The following is a 22577-nucleotide window of genomic DNA, read 5'->3' on the forward strand; positions in this document are numbered from 1 at the left end:
AAAGTTGTAATTTCAAGATTTTATTCTACTGTTGCAGTAAAGCTGCATGTAGAAAACTATCAGAAAGACTTAAGTAAATGCCTACTAATATCTTTTTTTTAAGGGTTTTCTGAATATGTAATGTTCCTAATGATCTAATGTGCACAGACCACTAACAGTACAGTCAACATTTTGAGTGGAATAACCATTCCTCTTTATTCTGTAATTATATTTAGAATGAGTTGTACATTTATTATTTTTTTGGAAAATAAAACAGTTACTAGGGGTAAGTAGATACTGGCAGATACAAATAAAAGCGTGATAGAAGGTCAGGAAGAGCGGCTGCCTTGCTGGCTGTGCATTATGGGATGAAATGCTAAACTGGGGTGGCCAGAACACGGGTGGCCATGGCCCGTTTTAGTAGTTTGAACTTGCTCATTCCAACTGTATCAGTAAAATAACACTTAAAAAATTAAGAATATAAATTCATTTAATACTGACCCCGCTAACAAATCAGTTTTAATCCCGGCTGGACAAACAGCTGCTTCATCCAGGAGTAAACGCAGCATTTTATTGCACTTTTAGAAGAAACAAAATGACCCGTGACGTCACGATGGAACACCCATCCCAGATTAGGTGAGAATGGAAATAAAGAGGACAGTTGACGTGTTGTTTATTGCGGAGAATGAGGTTTTTCACCATAGCTAACTGAGTCACCAGCAACCTCTGCTGTGTCGGTTGTCACTGGGAGCAAAGGTTGTATTAAAAAAAAAAAAAAAAAAGGGTGGGGGGGACGGAAACCAGGCCTGGAGAGAGACCCGCCCACCTCCGTCAACTCCTTTAAACTGTCCGCACTGTTGGTGTGTTCCTCTTCCTGGATCTGACGGCCCAGACCGATAAGTGAGTAACTCTTTCTACGGATCTGCTACCTAAAATCGGAAGGGATGTAAGCTGTGTTTGTGTTGTAGTTTCAATCCCAGGGAAGCAGGTTTAAAGTTTTTTTTGGCTGTGACTGCTTCCGCGACTGGAATGTCGAATAATAGCTTTGGTCCGGATGAACAGATCATGCGCAGAGGGGGCAGCAAACATCCTGGTGGCTGTTTTTGATTTTAGACGGTCGCATTGAATATTCATTTATTTAAAGCGCGTTTTGAATGCAGCAAACCTCGTACATCAAGCGTTTTTCGGTCTTATTGAGTCGGCTATAAAGGTGCGAAGATGATACTTTTCTTAAAGGGTGTTGTTAACGGAGAATGAACATCGTGTCCGCTTTTTCCGTCACGCGTTTTAACCTCAAAGGGACAAAGTTTTGGGAAAAAAGTCGCATTATTCTCTCCGTTATACGGTCTTACTACAAGTAACTGCTGCCTGTTTGCAGTGAAAACATCGCTTTCGCTAGCTGGGCGGCGACAATACAGGCCCGCGGTGCTTTCACGTCAGAGAAATTCCCGTTCAAATGAGCATTGTGAAAATGCGCTTCGCAGTCGAAAGGCTTGCATCATTAGTTCGTTTTTACGGATTTAATAAAAGCACCTTTGGGACATTGTTATAATTTTCTCCTCGCGTGTTCCTGGTTAATAATCAGCCTATGACTCTTCTAGTTGATTGTTAATTCCGCCTGGAAACAAAACGAGGTGATTATTTACGACAGAACGTGAAAGCCTCACAGATTTTTAAAATGAGTTCAATGAGAAGAATGCTGGAAAGCGGCTGGGAGTGTCAAACTAAAGTCCTCTAGGAACTATGTTTACACAATTGTTACGCAATGTAGGTCAGCTTTTTAGGTTCACTACAATGTAATGTTGTTTTAAATGTTTCCTTTGACTTATTGGCAGCCAGCGACAACAGATAATTTGACCATTATATATGTGACCTTATCTCATCTAATAAGTAACTAGGTAATATGCTTTTTGGACATTGCCATACGATTATTCTCGTTTGTTTTCTAACTTCAATGGAGTTTAGTGTAATTTCACACGATAAACACACGTTTTTTCAAACTTGTGAAGTAGAAGGAAAATGTGACATGTCAAAACTTTGAAACTGTGGCCTGCATTCACATCTAGCCTCTCTTACTCAGATACCCATAAATAAATTCAGGGGAAACCAATTACCGTCACAGGACAACTAATAAGTTAAGAGGATAAATGGATAATAAGCGGAGTCAAATAGTGTGTTATTTATTCCCAGTGAAAAAAAACACTTTTTTTTTCTGGCTTCAGAGGTTTGTTAGAGAACATTGGTGAACAAACAGCATAGAGAGGATGAAGGAAGACACCAGATAAGCCACGATTAAAGTTTTGGAGTAGTCCGAAGCAGTATAAGGTTATAAAAGATTACCATGATAACTCTGGAGGAGCTGGAGAGCTCGACAGCTCAGGTGGGAGAATCTGTCAAAAGGATAGTCAGGCCTAAATCCATAAATCTGGCCTTGATGGAAGAGTAGCAAGTCTTCGAAAAGTCCCACACAGAATTTGTCGTGTAGGGGATACAACAAATGGGGCGAAGAAAGTGCTCTTTTAGTCAATTAATTTAGTTGTGTATCAGAAAACTACCAATGCGTATCACTCTGAATACGTCATCCTCTTGGGGAAATGTGGTAGCATGCTGTCGGAAGATTTTCTTCAGAGGAAACACGGGAATTGGGGAAGCTTAATGGGTAGATGGATGGATCGTTAAAAGCATGCATTATTTTCCTCCTAATTCACACTTATGTTCCACTTAGTGTTGGTCTATCACAACAGATATTATCGAAATACATCAAAGTGTGTGTCTGTAACGTGACAAAATGATAGATTTATAAGGTGCTATGCATAAAGCATATTGCCTGATTCTGTTAGAAGTCATGTTGGCAGTTATTATGGAAAGTCGCACAACCACCTAAATTATTGCGCAATTCAAGCAAGTTGTTGCAATGTATGGTTTTGCTTGTGAATGTGGAGCTAAAGATAAATGGAAACTTTCCAACACTGCTTGTTGATGTTTGTGGTTTGTCAGAAGGGGAAATGAAATGATGAGCACTTTCAATTAGCAAACACTATCCCGCGTCATCTTAAGCCTGGGATCTGGGGAGTTTATTAATGTGTGTTGAAAAAAAAAACGTTTTTTTTTTGTTTTTTTTCTTCAAAATTTCAATTTAAAACTAAGGTTTGTTTGTTCCCGAGAAAATATCACATCAAGATCCTGGGAATTAGGCGGAGTTAGACCGCTTTCCTTAAATATACATTACACTTCCAGGTTCAGAAGATGAGTTACCCAGGATACCCTCCACAATCCGGTGGATACCCGCCACAGGCAGGGGGCTACCCGCCACAGGCAGGCGGCTACCCACCACAGGCAGGGGGCTACCCGCCACAGGCAGGCGGCTACCCACCCCAACCAGGGGCGTACCCTCCGGCAGCGGGCGGCTATCCCCCAGCACAAGGCGCCTATCCTCAACCGGGTGGTGGATACCCACCTCAGTCTGGATACCCCGCAGCAGGGGGGTTTCCCCAGGCTGGCGGCTACCCTGCTCCAGGCGGAGGCTTTCCCCAGGCTGGTGGCTACCCTGGACAGCCGGGTCAGGGAGGTTATCCCTCAATGCCTCCAGCAGGTGAGACAATCAGAAAAAAACACATTTTGGTTGAAAGGATAGTTTGGCTACATTTTGACGGTCATCTCTAATGTTTACTTTGAAGCCGGAGGCTGGGGTGCAGCACCAGGTGGCTACGGCGCGGTACGTGAATCCTTATCTCTACATATCTGAAGTGCAGTGTTTTTAAATTACTTATGGACAGATTCAAGGGAACTTTCTTGTCTCCTGAAATGATCTTTTTTCCATCAGCCCCAGCTGAGCTCTTTCTGTTCTTTGAGCTTGTTGCCCCATGTCCTCACTGCCCTCCTTTGTTTTTGCAGCCAGGAGGGGCTCCGCAAGGATATCCAGGGGGCCCTGCCCCAGGCCAGCCTATGCCAAATTATCCCGGAGCCCCTGCCGGTGGCCCCTCAGTGCCTGGATACGGGGGTGGCGTTCCATCCAACCCTCAGGCACCAGCAATTCCTGTAATTCATCTTCTCATTTCTCTAAAACCTCACACATCCAGCTGAAAACACCTGCGTTAAGTGTGTTGCGTTTTCTATGCCAATATGTGTTTTTTATAGAAAGGATACAGGGGTTCCATTAAAGATTTTCCTGGAGCCGATCCACTGAAAGATGTTGAAGTCCTCCGAAAAGCAATGAAGGGTTTTGGTGAGTTAATGAGTGATATAATCCATTCAGAGGTTTTATCCTTTCACCGTTTAGTTCGCTTCTCATTCACTGTTTTAACGGATTTAAGTTGATTTTAAAAAGCAAAAACTTTGAAACAGGAACTGACGAAAACGCCATTATCGAGCTTCTGGGAGCTCGCTCCATCAAGCAGAGAGTTGCATTGATAGCAGCCTACAAGACTACATATGGAAAGGTAGATCTGTTAGATAAGGGGTTTGTTTTTCCTCTCTCTGTATTTTTATGTTTACACTTTTAAAATATTTTTTTGTTCTGTTTTTATGCGTCCTAGGATTTAATCAAGGATCTGAAGTCTGAAATTAGTGGAGACTTTGAAGACCTGGTTCTTGCCATGCTGAAGACCCCGGCGCTGCTTGATGCCTCTGAGCTGAGGGAGGCTATAAAGGTGGGATGGACTATTGTATCTATTGCAATAATATTTCTAGTACAGTCAAATCCACTTAATCATCTAAGCCCAGATGGGGGGAAAAAAAGTATTTAAGGAAGTCTATTCAGTAGCAGAGGTCATTGACGTTGTAGCCATCCCTCACCCTGAGCAACTGTGTAACAACAATTGGGAGGACCATAAGTAGACACAACTAAACAGAGAAACACTGAGCCAGGAGTTGCTTCTATCTGGAAGAAAAACAAAGAATACTCAAAAGTAAATAGTATCACAAGACAGAATTGAGCACAGCACCACTGGGCTTGGAGTACTTATTTAATTGACACAAAATAGTGATGCATTACACACGGTTAAGGGCAGCAGTAGCCCCTTTTATAAATGTAATTATGAAAATTATAAAATTATTGAAAATTATACTATTTTGAGCTTGGGCTAAACCGCTCAATGTTTCAAGACCCTATAAATGCCCCTATACTATACCATAACTAGTTTGTATTTCACAGAAGCACACATTGATCCAGGGATACTTTCTATGTTAGAGAGGGTACTGGTAGATGATCTGCTCCCTGGGTGGTGTCGGAACAGAACGCCAGACCAGATGTACCTGCTATGAAGAGAAAAAAAATGACATAAAGTTAAAAGTTGGAATAACAACAATTAATACAGAACTGGAGAATAACAGGAGAATTCATCAGAGTGAGAAAAATAGACCCTGATGTCCTCCAGCAGCTTAAGCCTACAGCAGCATAATTACAGAGACGGCTCTAGGTAACCTAAGCTACTCTAACTATAAGCTTTGTCAAAAAGGAAAGTTTTAAGCCTAGTCTTAAAAGTAGACATAGTGTCTGCCTCACGGACCAAAACTGGGAGTTGGTTCCACAGGAGAGGAGCCTGATAAATAAAGGATCTGCCTCTCATTCTACTTTTAGAGACTCTAGGGCAGCAGTAGCTTTGTCATAAGCTCCGACTGGGGACGAAGGCACAACAAACATAGCTGGGAGTTTTATAAGTCTTATCTATGAAAAATACACATTTACAAAAGCACTGGGCCTACAGTACGCTGCTTTAATAACAGTAACAGCTCTATCATAGGTTTTTGTCTAGAAATGCAAGTAATTACACAAGCAAATGGCCAGGAGTACTTACTATAGAAGAAAAACTGCTTTAAGAGCAGCAATAAATGCAAATAAAGCATAAATGTGGTCAGTGAAAAGGAAAATGGAATGCTTTGTCGTAGTAGTATAAATACAAAGTTATCTTGGGATTAGCTAAACCGCTCTAATCATAAGTTTAAAGGAAGTTAAAAGAGGAAGTTTGATAAGGAAAAAAAGGTTGCAGGTCTTTTTGTTTTAGAACAGCATTGTCATTGCAGAAAGTTGTTGACTGTCCTACTAAACCTTTTCAATGCACTGAATTTTAAGGGTGCAGGAACTGATGAAGCGTGTCTGATCGAGATTCTGTCGTCACGTTCCAACGCAGAGATTCAAGAGATCAACAGAGTTTACAAAGCTGGTGAGTCCGTTCCGACTTTCATGTTTTTTTACATTCAGAACCCTCAAACTGCGCTTTCTGTTAATTAATTCTGGTTTAAGTTTCAAAGTCAGGTGGCAATTTATTCAATCCTCAGTAGCCAACAAGACATTGTCTACTTTTATTGGGTTTGCATCACAAGTGGCCTTCTGGCCTAAGCAGCATGGTGTGGCGGCTCTGCTGGGTTCACTGTTTTAGCCAAAGACGATTTAACTCGTTAATTTGGAAAAGCTGCTCCCAAACCAGCAACATTCCACATGTGTTCATGAGTTAGTCTATTACGGTATTATCTATTTTAAATAGATATTTGCATGTTTTTTATACTACATATGTACGTTAGAAAATAGCCCACACTGACATGAAGTCACGACTTGAATTAAAAACAATCTGTTCTTCGTCAGAGAGGCCTGAAAACTTGATGAGATATTTCCTATGTGTAAATAAAAACCAGATGATGAGTGAATGTGTGTCCACTAAAAAATGCAACCTGCCTTTCAGAGTATGGAAAGAAATTGGAGGACGCCATCATCAGCGACACCTCCGGTCACTTCCGAAGACTCCTGGTGTCTCTTTGTCAGGTAGCTTTGACAATGCTTTGTCTGCATTGCAACATGTTGACCAGCTAGTTGGTTAGTTACCAACGGCATTAGATAACCCACTCTTGTGGTTCTGGATATGTGCATGTTCACATAAAATAGTTACAGCCATAATCCCAAGTTGATTTTATTTATTTATTTTAATTTTTTTTTTTTTTTGCTTGTTCATACGTAAGAAAAATTCTAAATAACTAAATTTGCCCTGGCTTTCTCTCAGCCTATAACAAATAAAATAAATAAATTGATCAATAAATGTTTCATTACCAATAAAATTGTATATAAAAAAAGACACTGCTAAGTGAAAATTACACTAAAGCAAATTTAAAATATGTGTATGATTTAACTGTTGAAGCATAAATCAGAGGAACTTTAAGCCTAGTTCTCGTTCATAAAACGGTGACGTTGCAGACATATCTGGGTTTTTTTTTAAAATGGAGAAAGGTCATCCAAAACGGGGACGGTTATTCGGCGACGCGTGGTCATTCTAGAAAAACGGGTCCACAAGTTCTCCAGAACGCCCGCTCTCCCTTAGGGGCTCTGTAACATATTGTCCATCCATCCATTTTCTCTACCCACTTATCCATGTAGGGTTGGTGGGGGGGGGGGGTCTGGTGCCTCCAGGCGGGGTAAACCCTCGACAGATCTATTTATGCTATTATTATTTTTTAACAGTTATTGTCATTATTTCCTCCAATAACTGGAGGAGGGTTTATCTGTAGAATAATTATAAACGGGGATAAATCTTGTCAGCTGTAATATTTTTTTTTTAAACTCAGACATAAAATACAAGTTTTTCTTCTGTTCTGCAGGACTTCTGCTGATAAAACAACCGTTCTTTCTTTTTTTTTTTTTATAATAATTAATATTGTCTCTCAGAAATGGCAGAAACGCTCCATTAATTAAAAATACCATACCATACCATACCAGCTTTATTTATAAAGCACTTTAAAACAACCACAGTTGATACAAAGTGCTGTACAATCCAAAAACACAACAAAATAAAAATAATTATAATTAAAAGATCTCGCTGGTGTTGAAAGCCAAGTTAAATAGATGGGTTTTAAGACGAGCTTTAAAAAATGCAAAACCCCCAGGATGCAAAAAATGTTTTTTGCATCCTGGGGGTCTGGAGAGATTATGTGAAGGATTTGATATTCCTCTTTCTTTTACAGCAGCTCCCAAACTGCCATTAGTACATGCAGTTTACTCGCTGAAATGGGGCGGACCAAATCTGTTTTGCATTTCTTATCCACTGGGTGGCAACACGCCCACTTATTGCTTACGCTGTTGTTGTTTTTTTTTTTCTGTGCATGCAATTTAGCGGCCCTTATTTGGAATCTGTGCAGATCAGGCCCTTTGATTTTTGCCCGTCGTTTTGCAGAATAGTTCAAGCTCAGTCAGAGCAGAGCCCGAAGCCATCGTTAATTATCCTCTCCCCCCCTGATTTGTAGCACCGGTCGCAGGTCTGTGCACGCCGCCTCGCTGATGTTGTTTTGTTTCATTCAAATCAGGGAAATCGGGACGAGAGGGAGACCGTCGACGTCTCATTGGCCAAACAAGACGCCCAGGTTTGGGGTTAAACTTGCTTCACTCAGATTGTGATTTTTAAATTACAATTTAAGCAACAAGTTCTGCAACCTTCATGCTTTCTCAGAAATTGTACGCGGCTGGTGCGAATAAGGTGGGAACTGATGAGTCACAGTTCAATGCCATCCTGTGCGCTCGCAGCAAGCCCCACCTGCGTGCAGGTGTGTAGTATTTGTTTTGGCTATTTATTTATTTTTTGCATATATTATGATTGTGACCATGCTTTTTATTTTTTTTTCCCCCTCATCAGTCTTCCAGGAGTACCAGCAGATGACTGGGAAAGACATCGAAAAGAGTATCTGCAGTGAAATGTCTGGAAACCTGGAGTCTGGGATGGTGGCTGTTGGTGTGTTGACTTTAAGTTTCTTCCATTGTTCCAACTTAAGCGGCATTCCTTAAACAGCTAGTCAGCTTGATAATGCATCCTCAAGCTGACTAGGCAGTCTGAAAGGGACCATTGTTAGACAATCATGGGAATCCACAGTGCCTTGCAAAAATCTTCATACATTTTTAACTTTTTGACATTCTGTCAACCACAAGGTATTTTGTGCTTATTAGGGATTTTATGTACTACACCTATACAAAGTAGAGCATACTTGTGAAGTAGTAAGACGGTGAAAGTTTTTAGAAAATGTTTATAGCTAAGAATCAGGTAAATTTGGCATACGTTTTTATTCAGTCCCCCTAAATCAATATTAAGCACCTATCACTGCATTTACAGCTGCATTCATCGTTGTAGAATAGCTCCATCTCATACAGGTTTGATCCAGAACGTCTGGGAATATCAGGATCAGATTTATTGGCCAAAAATATGCGCATCAACAACGACTTGGGGACTGGGTCGATATTTTTATTTATTTATTTATTTTTATTTTTTTTATTTTGTTATTTTTAGGTCTGAACTTGGATCGGGCCATTTTAACATGTAAAAATACTTTGATTGAAACCGTTTCGTTGATGGTCTCGCTGTAGGTTTAGGGTTGTTTTCCTGCTGGAAGATGACTTTCTGGCCTTGTCTAAACTAGGGGGGGGGGGGGGCTTAGTGTATTTGTAGGGGGGCATAGTTGAAATGGACTGGAAAAATGACATTTAAGAAATAAATATTGAAGGCAATGTTGAATTCAATTACACAGTAAAATAAACAGTTAAACTTCAAACAATTACACTTTACAAGTGGTAGTTTTGTGATTTAAAGAAGAACGCAGTTTATTTTATTGCTACACATTTTACTGGTTTTTCTTTGTTCAACTGTCAAAGATTGGCTGGAGGGGGAGCGTGAAAACTTTCTTTTAAATCACAAAAGGAATTAAGAAAAGTTTGGGAACCACTGGCTTGGATGTTGTGCTTACAACCGTCCTTTTTCTCTCCTTCCTGTCTTACCTCCGTCCCTTGTGGTATTTCTTCTTTTTTTTTTTTTTAAATCCTATTTAAATTGTGCTATCATTTAAAAAAACATTGACGTTTTGTCGCAAGGTCACAAAATATGGAGAACTTTGATATGTGTGAAGGCCATTGCAAGGCTTTTTAGTTAATACTAGTTTAACAGTACAATCTTAGGGGCATATTAGGTCATATCGCTGTCAGTGTTTTGTAGAGGTGCCTTTTGCAGCTAAAGTTCCTTCCATAATTGCATGAATAAGGGCACAGAATTTCATTGGAGAAGAGAAGTGACAGAAACCTTCAGAAAAATAAAAAAAGAGAGTATCATTATGCTTCTTAAAGAAGAGGAGGATAAATTCTATAATTTCTATCACAGCATAAGCTACATGAATGCATACGTAACATCCTGTTCTGTTTTTTTTTTAGTCAAATGCATTAAGAACACTTCAGGCTACTTTGCTGAAAGACTCTATAAAGCCATGAAGGTACACCTTTTAATTTCTTTCTAAATATTTGAAATTGTTTGCATTGCTTGAATATGATCTAAATCCACCTAAATGATCTGCTGACAGGGAGCCGGGACCAAGGACAGGACCCTCATCCGTATCATGGTGTCCCGCTCCGAGGTGGACATGCTGGATATCAGACAGGCGTTTCTGAAGGCCTACGGGAAGTCACTGTACAACAACATCTCTGTAAGTAACGCTCATCACGTTCATTTTTTGAAAACCAAATGACCCGAGGGCCATTTGCGGTCACAGCCCCCCCCCTCCCCCCAACTGCATTTCAAGAACGAGTAGGCTGGTGTAGATGGAAACATATTTACTATTTCTTTTTTTTTTTATAGGAAAACATTGTTACAGACCATTTAAAATCTTACCTTTGAAAATGTTAAGTACAACACATATAAATTTTTTTTTTATAATCACACGTTCTACGTTGTCTTTAATTTAATATTGAATAAGACCACATCCACCCAATGACTTTTACTCAAATGACTTTGACTCATTAAATTCTGCTTTGAGCTCATTGATTAAGATTGGCTAAATACAGCAAGCGTTTTCAAAGAAATACTGACCCAAATCCTGTTCTTATAGAGCATAAAGATTTTTTTTTTTCAAGCCCAAAGTATTTTTCAAACTGGAGGACCATCTTTTACCACGACAAATGAGAGAAACCCCATTTGTTTTATTTCTGGATCTACAAAGATTTGCATTTCCCTTTTCTACAAGAAATCTGACAAATTTGTTTAATTAAAAGTATACCTTTTTTTAGGTTTTAAAAAAATATCACTACATAAAATGTTTCTGTTATTTTCTTTTTATTCATTCTTTGGCCCTCGAGTATTTTTGTCTTGACAATTTCGGCCCAAGAAGTTTGAACATCTCTGACCTAGAGCATCTTCTAGGTCATTTATTGGTGAGGATTTGTTAAAAAAAAAGCCTGAAAATGAATCTTTAAATCTTTAAATGCAGGAACACTTATAGTGAAGAATCATTTCTTGCCAATAGGACAGCTTTAACATTTGGCGAGGTTGGAGCCAGGAACAGAGAGACCGATCTTGGACCGTTCCTGTCTGAAGAATCTCTCCACATCATCCAGTGTTCTTTTACTCTGTTCCCTTCAGCTAACAGCTTTGTGAAGCAATGATTTGTCCATTTATTCCAGATTATTATCTAGTTGAACCAACAATGAATTATTATATATATATATTTTTTTTGGTTTTCTGTGTGAGTCCACATAAATTCTAACTTTCACTGGATTATATTCAGGAGTAGCTGTCTGGTATTAAGAGGAGTTTAAAGTGTACCTTAAGCCCCGTACCAGAGCCATGCTCCACTCAGTCTCTTGCTTAAAAAATGTGCTGAGAGGAGGCAGTGCCCGACAAACCATGAAGGCGGGCCGGGGGGTGCGGCCTGGCCTCTCCTGGACCTGTTATTCCTGATATCAGATAAGCAGAAGATGATAGATTGATGTTTTATGCTAGACCCACCTGGAGTGTTTGTTGCCAAATATCACGCCGTGCTGTTTAAAGTTTCAGTGGTGTTTAAGAGACTCTATACAGTCAGGTGGGACTGAGATGTTGTCTAACAGTTACCTTTGGCATTACGGTTGGCTGCAGTTGTAAGGCAAGAAAAATAAAATGGTGTACGGCAAAGACAAAAAAATCTGATTTATTAAACCATGCGTACGCACACATGCACGCAGTTTGCCTCAACAGATCACAGCTGCCCCTGAACTGTCCGTGTCTGCTTCTGCCCTCTACACGCCCAGATTCAACCACAAATGGTCAATGCAAAGCACCTCATGAATGTTAGTGTATTAAAAGTGGGGCTGCTGATCCTTTTTTTTTTTTTTCAAAAAAAAGCAAAAGAAACGTTGGGAAAATTTCACAGAGAAGCGCGTTTGACCGGTTTTCCAAATATGGTTGTAGCCAATCAGAGTGAAGTCAACTGCGTAGAGCTGCATATCATTACCGCAACCAACCCTTTTCCTGAGAAGAGGCATTTGGCCTGACAATACAAGCTGACGTTGTTTTTTTTTTTGTTTTTTTTGTTTTTTTTATTCTTTGGAGAATTTACATATGCAGTGACGTCATGGCACCTTTAAGATTTAGAATGGCTTATGGTATTTTTGTTTTTTTATTTTATTTAATGGTCCTTTTTGTATAGTTAAGTGTCACCAGTGACACTTAACCAGTCAGAGTTGCCACGAGGACCGTAACTTGACCCTAGCCAGATGTACTTTGCTCCGCCTAGCTCCACTCACATCCATCTGGAACAGATCCATAGGAATGGCATTTCAGAAGGCTGGGCCTTATCAAAAATCCTTGCATATGATTGGATAAGCCACTTGTCTGTCATCTTTATCATCGTGCTATTTCAACCACTCACACCGAAGCCAACCCGTGACGCTGATGAGAGCGACGCAGGGAAAAAAACCCACTTTTTTTTATGTGTTTGCTGCTCTAGTGGCACGCGTTTTACTGACAGTGAGCTGACAGGAAGAGGGAGGAAGACAGGTGGTAAAGCGCCACGGGTCGGAGTCGATCCCGGGCCGACCTCTTCGAGGACTAAAGGCCTCCTAATATGGTTTGCGCTAACTGCTCCGCCACGGGCGCGCCCCGGTAAACAAAACTTGTCAAATCCGGTCGGGAGAAGGGCGAAAACATCGTTTCCACCAACAAAAGCCTTCAGAGGCGTTCTCTGATGTTCTTTTAATGAAACAATATTAGGTAAATTGGACAACACGGAAGAAATAGCAGCATCAATGTTAACGCTTGCTTCCTTAATGCGAGCCGCCATTGTTGTCTGAATCAAAACAGTCACATCTATGAAACTCCAGCCCTGTATCCTGATTGGCTGGACAATAAAATTTGTTGGAGAAATAACTCTCTATGGGAGAGGTCCCAGATGGATGAAGCTAGGCGGAGCGATATCAATCTGGTTAGGGTCAGGCAATGAGGACCGCACATCTCGTCAAGGTTTATTTTAAAAATAACACTTTTAATAGATCCTAACTTTTGTGTGGAAACGGACGTACGCAGGTTTCATGCTTCATTTTGTGGCTACGCAAGCTTTCTAAATGAGACCTCCGAGCATGGGGGCAAGAAAAAAACAACTCTGCGTAGTCTTGAGTTTCACTTTTCATTATTCCTCTGACTGCCATTTTAGGTTACTAGATATTTTCATGGAGCTATTTGCTACATTACTTGAATGGCATGTTCTCTTGTCGTTCCCATTTTGAAGAGTGCCCAAGAAAATTGGACTTGTGTCGAACCAAATCTATACCCTGGGAAACAGAAAGTGGATCACTTATTAAAAGCTCAAAGACATTTTGATTACCTTAAAGAAAATTCCTCAGTCGTGCTTATCTTATAAAAATTGTTCTAACTTGTTCCTTGAGTTTATGCTACTACAATAAAAACTGGACTATACTTTAAGGCTTTTTTTCCACATCTTTTACCCCCAGTGAGTATGGAGGGGTCTGTAATTGCTTGTTTGATGCATTTTTGTTTGTGTGTTTCTCAGAGTGACACTTCAGGGGATTACAAGAAGCTGCTGTTGAAGCTGTGTGGCGGAAATGATTAAAGAGCGTAGAAGTCGACAACAGGAGGACAACGCATACGTCCACGCTGCAACGAAGATATATATATGTATGACTTATATCCCGTCTGATGCATGCCGCAAATGCCTTTATCAAATCTATATTGATTTTATATTTTCATATATATTTTGACATGATTTTCTATATATTAGCTGCACTAGATCAGTGAAAAATCAGATTTTGAAGAAGCAGAAGAGACTTGTGTCATTTGTGTCACAACATTTCCTACACTCTTCACATTTAATCTATATATGCTTTAGTACAGTGGTGCTGTCCCATAGAATATTAATATATTAACCCTAGGGGGACTATAAACCTTTGAACCTAAAGTCTGCTGTAGTTTGAATACTGACAGCAGCAGCTCTGCATTTAGTGAATAAAATATGATGATTGTAGCTCACAGTTTTTCTGAGGTTATGAAGGCATTGACAAATTCTGATAAATGCTATGTAGGTTTTATCAAAAACAAATGTAAGAAGCTCCCATCGAAATAAGTCACATGATTATTTTCATGTTTAGATGGCCAAAGTCATGTTTACAGTGATCTTAGGATCTATTCAAGTTAAAACCTTATCCTTGCCATCAGTCTTTCAGCAACTGGATTGTTTTTTTTTTCTTCATCTTGCTAGCTTCTGCAAATTAGCTTTGTGTATTTTCCTATTACTGTTTAATTTTTACAGCAAAATTGTTAAACTCAGTGCCAAGAAGCCAAAGACCGGTAACAACTCATGTCATACCTGTTTTGCATCTTCCTCTGTGAGGTGTTTGAGAGTAGTTAAAGCGTTGCATAATATTCTGATATAACAGCCAAAATGTAGTTTTTTTTCTTGTTGATCTAAAAAATAAAAACACGTTGCTCTGCCTGTGATTGACTCTTTGTTGGTTTTATGCTATACTGCCAGTAGAGGGCTCTAGGTTCACCTTAATAGGGTCATTTCATTCCTTTCAATCATTGTTTTGCCTGGACTTGCTTTTAAAAGTGAAACTGAAAATGCATTCAGTTTTATTTTAACAAATTTAATATCATTGTTCACTAATTTAACACAAGGATATGAAAAAAATCTGTTATTAAAATGGACCTGGAGGGAAAAATTATTGTATATAGCCTGCTTTTCAAATAGAATAAAAACATAACACTAGCCCTCATTAAATATCTATTTTAAAGCAACTGCGTGCAACATAATCTACCTTAATTTTAAGTGCACAGTTGTTTTTTTTCTTAAATTTTAAACATTTTTCTTATTACCCAGGTTTTTTTTTATCTCTAAAACATGAAATGCATACCTGATTGAAAGAAGTTTGTGCATACATTTAAACAAAAAAGCCTTTACAGATTAGTTGACAATTTATTTTACAAATTTAAATTCACCTGTTTTTTTTTTTTCTTCTTCCTTTCAGTTTATGCAACTAAAGAGACAGGTTGTTCTAAAGCTTATGTATTAAGAACAATTAGTTATGCTTTATTTTTATTTATTTTTTTGTAAAGCAAAAAAAGATTTACTCTTAGTTGCTCTGGACTCCACATTTTGTATGTATTTCAGATCTGATAGAGAATTCACTGTTAACCCGTGCAAACTGTTCTCTTTGTCGAGCGACTACTCAACTCAACCCCTTGTGAACAACGTATCTTATTCCATTTTGAAAGTAAAGTATTAAAAGTAATCAGGAGTAATTGCTTTTATTTCAACTAGAGGTCATTTTGCCATATCCTGCTGGTTTTTATTTTGCACGAAACACTAGATTTTCCACATTTTCTGCACAACTGCAGTTTTACAGGCTCTGCTCTGCATCGCAAACCTCATCAAGTGTTTAAAGGTGCAAGTACTGTGGTTTAAGCAAGTAGTTTCCCTATCTGTAAAATCCGATAAGTGAGACAATGTTCAGGTTCACTTTGTGCTTTAGGTGATATGCAACACAGAGCTTTTCTCAAGGCTAAAAATAGGAGATGTGGATATCCTAGTTTTCTTTCTCTATGGCTCACTCGCCTTAAAGTGCAGCCTCAGACGGAGTGTATTGTTGAGACAAATGGCTCCCAACGTTCTCTTTTCTAACTTCACCATTACTTGCATAAATGAAAAGAACCCACCAGCCAGACGACAAAGCAGGATAAATATTTGATGTTGTTATATGTGTATTCCCCATTCAGCTTGGGTTGTCTGCACTGATACTTACTGAAATATAGGTCAAAAGGAAATCAAAGGAGCCGCTTTTCAAGGGGGGTGTTTTTATTTTAGGAGACTGCACTCCTGCCTGATCCTGATTTCTAGACAACATTCTTTAAATATTAACATGTGGATGTGATCAAAGGAAGCGCAGCTTGGCTACACGCAAGCAGAGATACTTATTGGCACCCCAGGTCAAAACATAGAAGCTAAACTTCAAATAGGTTCACATTTTATTGCAGCACTGTAGTCTCACACTGAAATTTTAATAAAACTCCATCCTTTGCTTTGAGAACATTTATTTAGTGAAGGAAGATTTCCACTTTATTGGCACCCAACTGTTAATACTTTGCACAACCCTTTCTTGCAATATGACATAACTTTTGTCTTTGCATAACATTTCAGCTGGCTGGAGCATTCAGAGCGATGGATCTTTGAACATTTCCCTTTGCACAAGCCCGCTAGATCAGCCAGTCCCGAGTCCACTCTTATGCATTCTTCTGTTCTGCTTAGCCCCACAGGTTTTAAGATCTAAGTCTGGCACTGTGATGGGCATGGATTAAGATTGTTTTTTATGTCTGGTGAGACATTTTTCTTACCCAATAAAGACCCATTTTCAATCTTCCGTCAGATGCCATGAGATTTTTGTGTAAAATCTCGCATTTTAGAGAGCCTATGGTGCCATGCACTAAAAGGGTTTTCCAGGGTCTTTACAAGAGACCTCCATCGTACTTAACCATGGGCATGAGGTGCTTTCCAGCCCGTTCATTCTTTGTTAATGGCAGAAAGTCTCAGTATTGGTCACACCTGACCAATTATCATTCCTGTTATCAGAATCAAGTGTTGTCATGGCATCTTAAAGGTCCAATAAAATGATTTAACTGTGTATAACAGAGCACAGACAAAACAACATACGCAACAACAAACAGTTGAATGTTAAAAAAAAATGCTTAAATATAGTATGATAAAACCACTATTGAGTAGAATGGATGTTTTATGGAATAAAACTGCAAAAAAGAAACCATTGAAGTGAGGAGTGGAACGTCTCAGTTTGTGTACTATCAAAATGTGCTTATTATTCTGATGGCAGTTGGATAAAAACTGAGTCTGATTGGCTTTCCTCTGGCAGCTCTGTGGCACCTCCAGAAGGTAGCATGTCAAACAGGTGACGACCAGGATGGGGTTGGTCCTTAATAACTGTGCTCTGCTCACATAGCCTGCTGTGGCAAGAGGTCAGCTGATGGTCTTTTCCACCATTGTAACAACTTTATTCAGACGCAGAGCCTTCTTGTCGGAAGCTGTGCAGTCTACGTACAACACTGTAGCGGGTTGTATGCTTTAATATATACCAATTTATTTTATTTTTTTTACTGTTTGTGTGTGTAGAAACAGAATTACATAAAACCCATAAAGCATCTAACATCATGCCACATTGTCTCCACAAAGCATCTACAGCAATACCTTAAAATATGTGTACAAGAAAACATTTTGTGATACGAGGATATCAAAAGAGTTTCCTGTCTGTCATTGTCTTCTGAAAGGTCAGTGTTTTTTTTTTTTCTTTTTATTGAATTTTCTTATAATGGTATACATAACATGACCAATTATACATTTTCATTTCCCACTCTTTTCCCCTTTCCACTTCCTTCTCTAAAGTATCATCCTGTCTCTTCGACTCCAACCCTTCACTTATTTGTGAGGATAGACATATATGTGTCTCTATGTCTCTATACATATACTAATATACTTCTATCCTTATGCCTTTAACACAATATACATACATACAAACACAAAAACATATATAAAAAAATAGAATAAAATAAATAAATAAGTAGAATGTATACATTCGTACGCACACACCTGTACATACACACATATATCTACCTACACATATATACATACATGAACACATACCCATATACACCTCCATATATGCATACGTGCATATACACATACATATGTATTTACACATATGCACATGCAGGTACCCGTACAAAAACATACCTGTACATACAGCATATACACATACTTAAGAGAATGTGTACTTAAGAGAATACTTTTTTATCTTCCTTACTTGCTCAGTGTATATGCGGGGAATATAAACAAAGGTCCTTGTCCTGCCCTTCTGCCACACTCCCATTTGATTTAAACCATTTAACTATTGCTCTTTTTGTAGATATCGTTATAATCCCTCTGTGGTGGTGTGGTGGGCTAGGTGTATGTCTTTGCTACAAGGGGATCTGGGTTATATTCCTGGTTGCATCAGGAGGGGCTTCTGGTGTGAGAACTCTGCCAAGCCTGTTTGGAAGTTGCGATGACTTGCTGTGGTGACCCTTGAGAATGAGGAAGCAGCTGCAGGGATTCATTGTCACCGTAGATATTGGTTTAGATACATGGCTTCGTCCTGATGTTTGAAGACACACATCTCCTTTGTTCTCTTGTCTTTCCCATTTTGAAGAGCAACTTAGGAAAACTGGGCTCTTGTCTTGTAATTTTTATACCCCAAGGAAACAGAAGGTCATAGATTGCTGCAAAAGGTTTTCATTTTAAAAGGGTGAACGGTAAATAAAAAAACCTCACATTCACATTCAGGAAATTATTTTGTACGAAAATAACAACTAATATCTTAAGATGTATTTTTCCCTCACTGAATAAAAACTCAAATGTTAATTTTTTTTTTTTACAAAATTACCTATTTTGCTTCTCTAATAAGATGTAAGTTTGTTTTAAGACTTCTTAAATATCTTTACAAAGAGTTTTAACAATGTTGGACGGTGCTGTATATGCTAAGCACAAGTACAAGAGCATCTTTCATGCTTTATCAGGACAAAATGTATTTCTGCAGCAGTTATTCAAAAACACATCAGACAGGACACCAATGAAAAATCCAACTCATATGTTGCTTTTTTTTTTATGTTCCGGTTGCCAGTCACTGATGTAATCACTGCAGTTTGGACAATCAGTAAGAGTATTGGCTGAATTGTTGATTTGCTGTGGATTTTCTCCAGCTGTCCAATGAGGACGGCACAACTAAGTAACATTTGGTTGCCAGGGCCCTAATCCCGCTTTAAACTTCATGAATGCATATAAGCAAATTACAAACCCCAAGGATTAGATGGACAACAAACACATAATGAGATGTGCAGGCAGCTATTGCGGGTCCGGAAGCTTCACGTCTTTCCTCTAATGTTCTGTGAAACACGACAATAAAGAACATGCAGCCTTGTCAAATTTTAAACATTAAAACGATTTTACACACAATAGAGGACCAAATTAACTTCAGGGAGGTAAAGCATCCCAAAATGTTTTCATTAATGTGTTTACTGCAACCCGACGTGCAGATTTGATGCTTCGGGGAAGGTACGTACCTAAACACTGTAACTAGCTCTCTTGGTGAGCACCAAATGGATTTCCCCAGCGGGGTGAGCAAATGATTTGAGATGTTACGTAACGGCCCCCATTGTTGAAAGTGTTTCAAACTTGAATGTACAGGCATGCTGTGTGCCATGCTAAGCTCTAAAGCCAGGACAGGTTTGAGCTAGCTACAGATGAGACTCCTAATCCTCATAAACACAATGCAGGGAAGCTGCCTAGAAATACAGAATAAAGTCATCACTTACTATAACTAACATGTATCACATTTAATTGGTTTTAGATACGTTTACTTTTTCACTCTTTGGCAAGTTACAACCCCAAACTTCGGTGTATTTCTATTTGGACTCATGTGAGTGACGAAGTGGCGCACCCATGTTAAGTGGAGGGACAATTTGCATTGCTTTCAATTTAATTTGGCAAATAAAAATCATTAAAGTGTGGCATGTATGCATATACATGTTACACCGATGCCACAAAATAAAATCCAGTGCAATCAGCTGCCCTCAAAAGACACTTAATAAGTGAATGGTTTACCTGACAGAAAGGAGAGCAAGTCTGAATAAAGTACTCCACAAACGCTGATTTTATCAGAAGAGGTTCTGGTTAGATGAGCGCAAGAATTGAAAATTGGTCTTTACTGACGCTTTCTCTGCAATCTGAATGATCTTGAACTATTTTCAAAACAAGAACATTTTAGTCTCTAGATGTGCAAAGCTGGCAGAGACGTGCACGGAAATAATTGCGACTGTATTTTCAGCAAAAAGATGATCCCCAAAGTTTGGACTCAGAGGGGCAGAGTATACTTTGCACAGCGCACTTTTCTGATTTCAGATTTTTATTTTTTTAAAACGTGCATCAGTTTCTTCAGTTTCAAAAAGACACAACTTTATGTGGGTCTGGCACATAAAATCTTTAAAAACATTGACTTAAGCATTGATTTGTTGTTGTTTCTTAACAAAATGTGACAAAAAAATATCCACATGAATGCTTTGGCAAAGCACTGCATGCTTCCTACGTTCTATGTGGCTGCAGTCATGATGCCACACTTTTGGTATTTTGTATCTACACATGTTTCTGTAGGGGTTTGGAGTTTTTATTTTAGATGTGGCTCCTCTGGGATGTGATGGAGCAGAGGAAAGCTCGCACTGTGGGACAGTGATGGCGGGGTATATAGTAAGCATAAGCCTGATATAAAAGGAAATCAGATCATAAGATCAAAGCAGCAGGATTACCCTTACGGTGGAGCATCAGTTGTTGCAGAAGACGTCGATTAATTGATTCTCTGAGCGGAAGAGGCGTTTAGGAAGCAAATCCAATATTATTGAATTAATGATTGATGATGCAATGCAGACAAATACAACTACTTACCTGCAAATACTGCTCCAATGTTAGTCATCTGAACATTTATCCAAATCAGAATGAAGTAGAGTTCATGTTTGGCCTGATTTGTTTAGAATCATTTCTAAATCCTAGAGATTTTTTTTTAACATTTGATATATTATATTTAGTCTTAGAAAGAGAGAGAAAAATAAGATAACAGCTTTGTAAAGCTAAATTATCATTATAACTGGCAATAAACTGAATTTCTGTCTTAATGCTAATATTTGGTTGGCATATTCAAAATGAACATGGCATGCATCCTACTAACTAGATTAAAGACTAGTTCGGACAATTTGGTTATCATCTGTTTTTGTTAAATTACTTTTGATTGAATCTATGTTGATCAGGTGCTCATCTGTTTTCCCATAAACTATATAAAAATACAATATTATAAATAAACACCATACATTCTTCCAAGTAACCGTTTATTGACATTTTTTTTCACTTGACAATTATCTTAGTTGAATTAACTGAAACTTCCCAAACAAGATACCCCAACCAGTGTAAATCCGGCACATTGATTATGGTCGCATTCAAAGGATGTTAAACATTATTCCCATTATATTTAACCTTATATGGTGCCTTGCAAAAATCATTTACACCCCTTGAACTTTTGCACATTTTTGTCATGAAAAGCCTTTACACAGAAGTTTGTTTTTACAGCTCATTTACTCAGGAGCACTGAATGGAACTGGGAATGACTCCAGTGAGATTTCAGATTTATGAATTAAAGAGAGAGTAAAAGTAAAAACATGTCCCCTTTTTTTGCCCACTTCCTTGCTGGTCAGTCCCCATCTCAAATAAAGACATTGAAGATTATAGCTGTAATGCGATAAAACCTGAAACGGTTCAAGGGGTATGAGTCATCTAAAATGTACATATATATATATATATATATATATATATATATATATATATATATATATATATATATATATATATATATATATATATATATATATATAGTATTATAATAGCAAATTTTATATATTCTGAGTGATAAATTCAAATTAATGATGTCTGAAAACCTCAAAAACTGTCAGTATTGTCGAGATTATCACTTTTACTGTTTTTGCCACTGTGTATTCAAAAGTCAACGACTATAAATCAATTCCAAAATATGATTAAATGCAATTACTGTGTGCAGTTTAGTGATAAAAAATCAGCCAAGTCTGTTTTAAAATGTTTCTTTAAGAGCAGTGTTTGTGTTTCCGGCATGCAGTGACATCCATGTGGTTGCCTAAAACAGACTGCAAATAAAGTGGTTAATACTTTTCATATAATCAATTTTATCCTCGTTGCACTAAATACCACTAAATATGACGATAAAGCAAAAATTGCACACCCCTATTCTCAGTATGATTCATGCCTGGACTTTGACTGGACCATATTCTAACAAATGAATAGCTTTGACCTAAACCCGCTCTGTCCCTGCTAAAGAGAAGCGTCCCCACAGGATGATGCTGCCACTACTGTGGCTATTATGTGTAACTAACAGCCTCAATCATTTTCAGTTTTTGGTATCGTTTCAAAGTTTTTCTTCCACCTCGTAATTAGGCGCTACTCTGTGTTGGTCTCTCACATAAGATGCATTAGAGTTTGTGGAAGTAACGCGACGGGGAAAACTTCAAGGGTGTGAATGCTTTTGCAAGGCGAGCGTTAAATAAGTGTCGTGTGTCCACACAACGTTGCCAAGTTTGGTTTTACTGTAATATCCGTGATTACAGAGGCGGGGGATCCAGGTGTTCTTGGGAACTAAGCCCCGCCCACATTTACCTTAAATGTCCATGACTGAGAAATATGATTGGCTGCAGAGGCGCTGCGGCTACTTC

General features: G+C 38.6%; 1 protein-coding gene across 1 annotated transcript; it reads left to right on the top strand.

Moving 5' to 3' along the window:
• The first annotated feature begins 773 nt into the window (after positions 1-773).
• Positions 774-14906, top strand: LOC105928242 (annexin A4). The gene is made up of 15 exons (XM_036141891.1): positions 774-879; positions 3217-3571; positions 3657-3694; positions 3874-4017; positions 4117-4204; positions 4324-4418; positions 4515-4628; positions 6050-6140; positions 6657-6736; positions 8266-8322; positions 8409-8502; positions 8592-8687; positions 10148-10206; positions 10294-10416; positions 13753-14906. Exons 2-15 carry the CDS (start codon positions 3226-3228, stop codon positions 13810-13812), a joined length of 1485 nt encoding a protein of 494 aa, XP_035997784.1. The 5' UTR covers positions 774-879; positions 3217-3225; the 3' UTR covers positions 13813-14906.
• The last annotated feature ends 7671 nt before the right edge of the window (positions 14907-22577 follow it).

This window comes from Fundulus heteroclitus, chromosome 10 (genome assembly GCF_011125445.2).
Source record: "Fundulus heteroclitus isolate FHET01 chromosome 10, MU-UCD_Fhet_4.1, whole genome shotgun sequence".
In the NCBI taxonomy this organism is placed as follows: domain Eukaryota; kingdom Metazoa; phylum Chordata; class Actinopteri; order Cyprinodontiformes; family Fundulidae; genus Fundulus; species Fundulus heteroclitus.

Excerpts from the sequence above, each read along its gene's own strand:
- LOC105928242 (XM_036141891.1), top strand. The coding sequence starts at position 3,226 with ATGAGTTACCCAGGATACCCTCCACAATCCGGTGGATACCCGCCACAG. Across the intron at positions 4,205-4,323 it reads AAAAGCAATGAAGGGTTTTG|GAACTGACGAAAACGCCATT; the intron begins GTGAGTTAATGA and ends ACTTTGAAACAG. Across the intron at positions 8,688-10,147 it reads GTCTGGGATGGTGGCTGTTG|TCAAATGCATTAAGAACACT; the intron begins GTGTGTTGACTT and ends TTTTTTTTTTAG.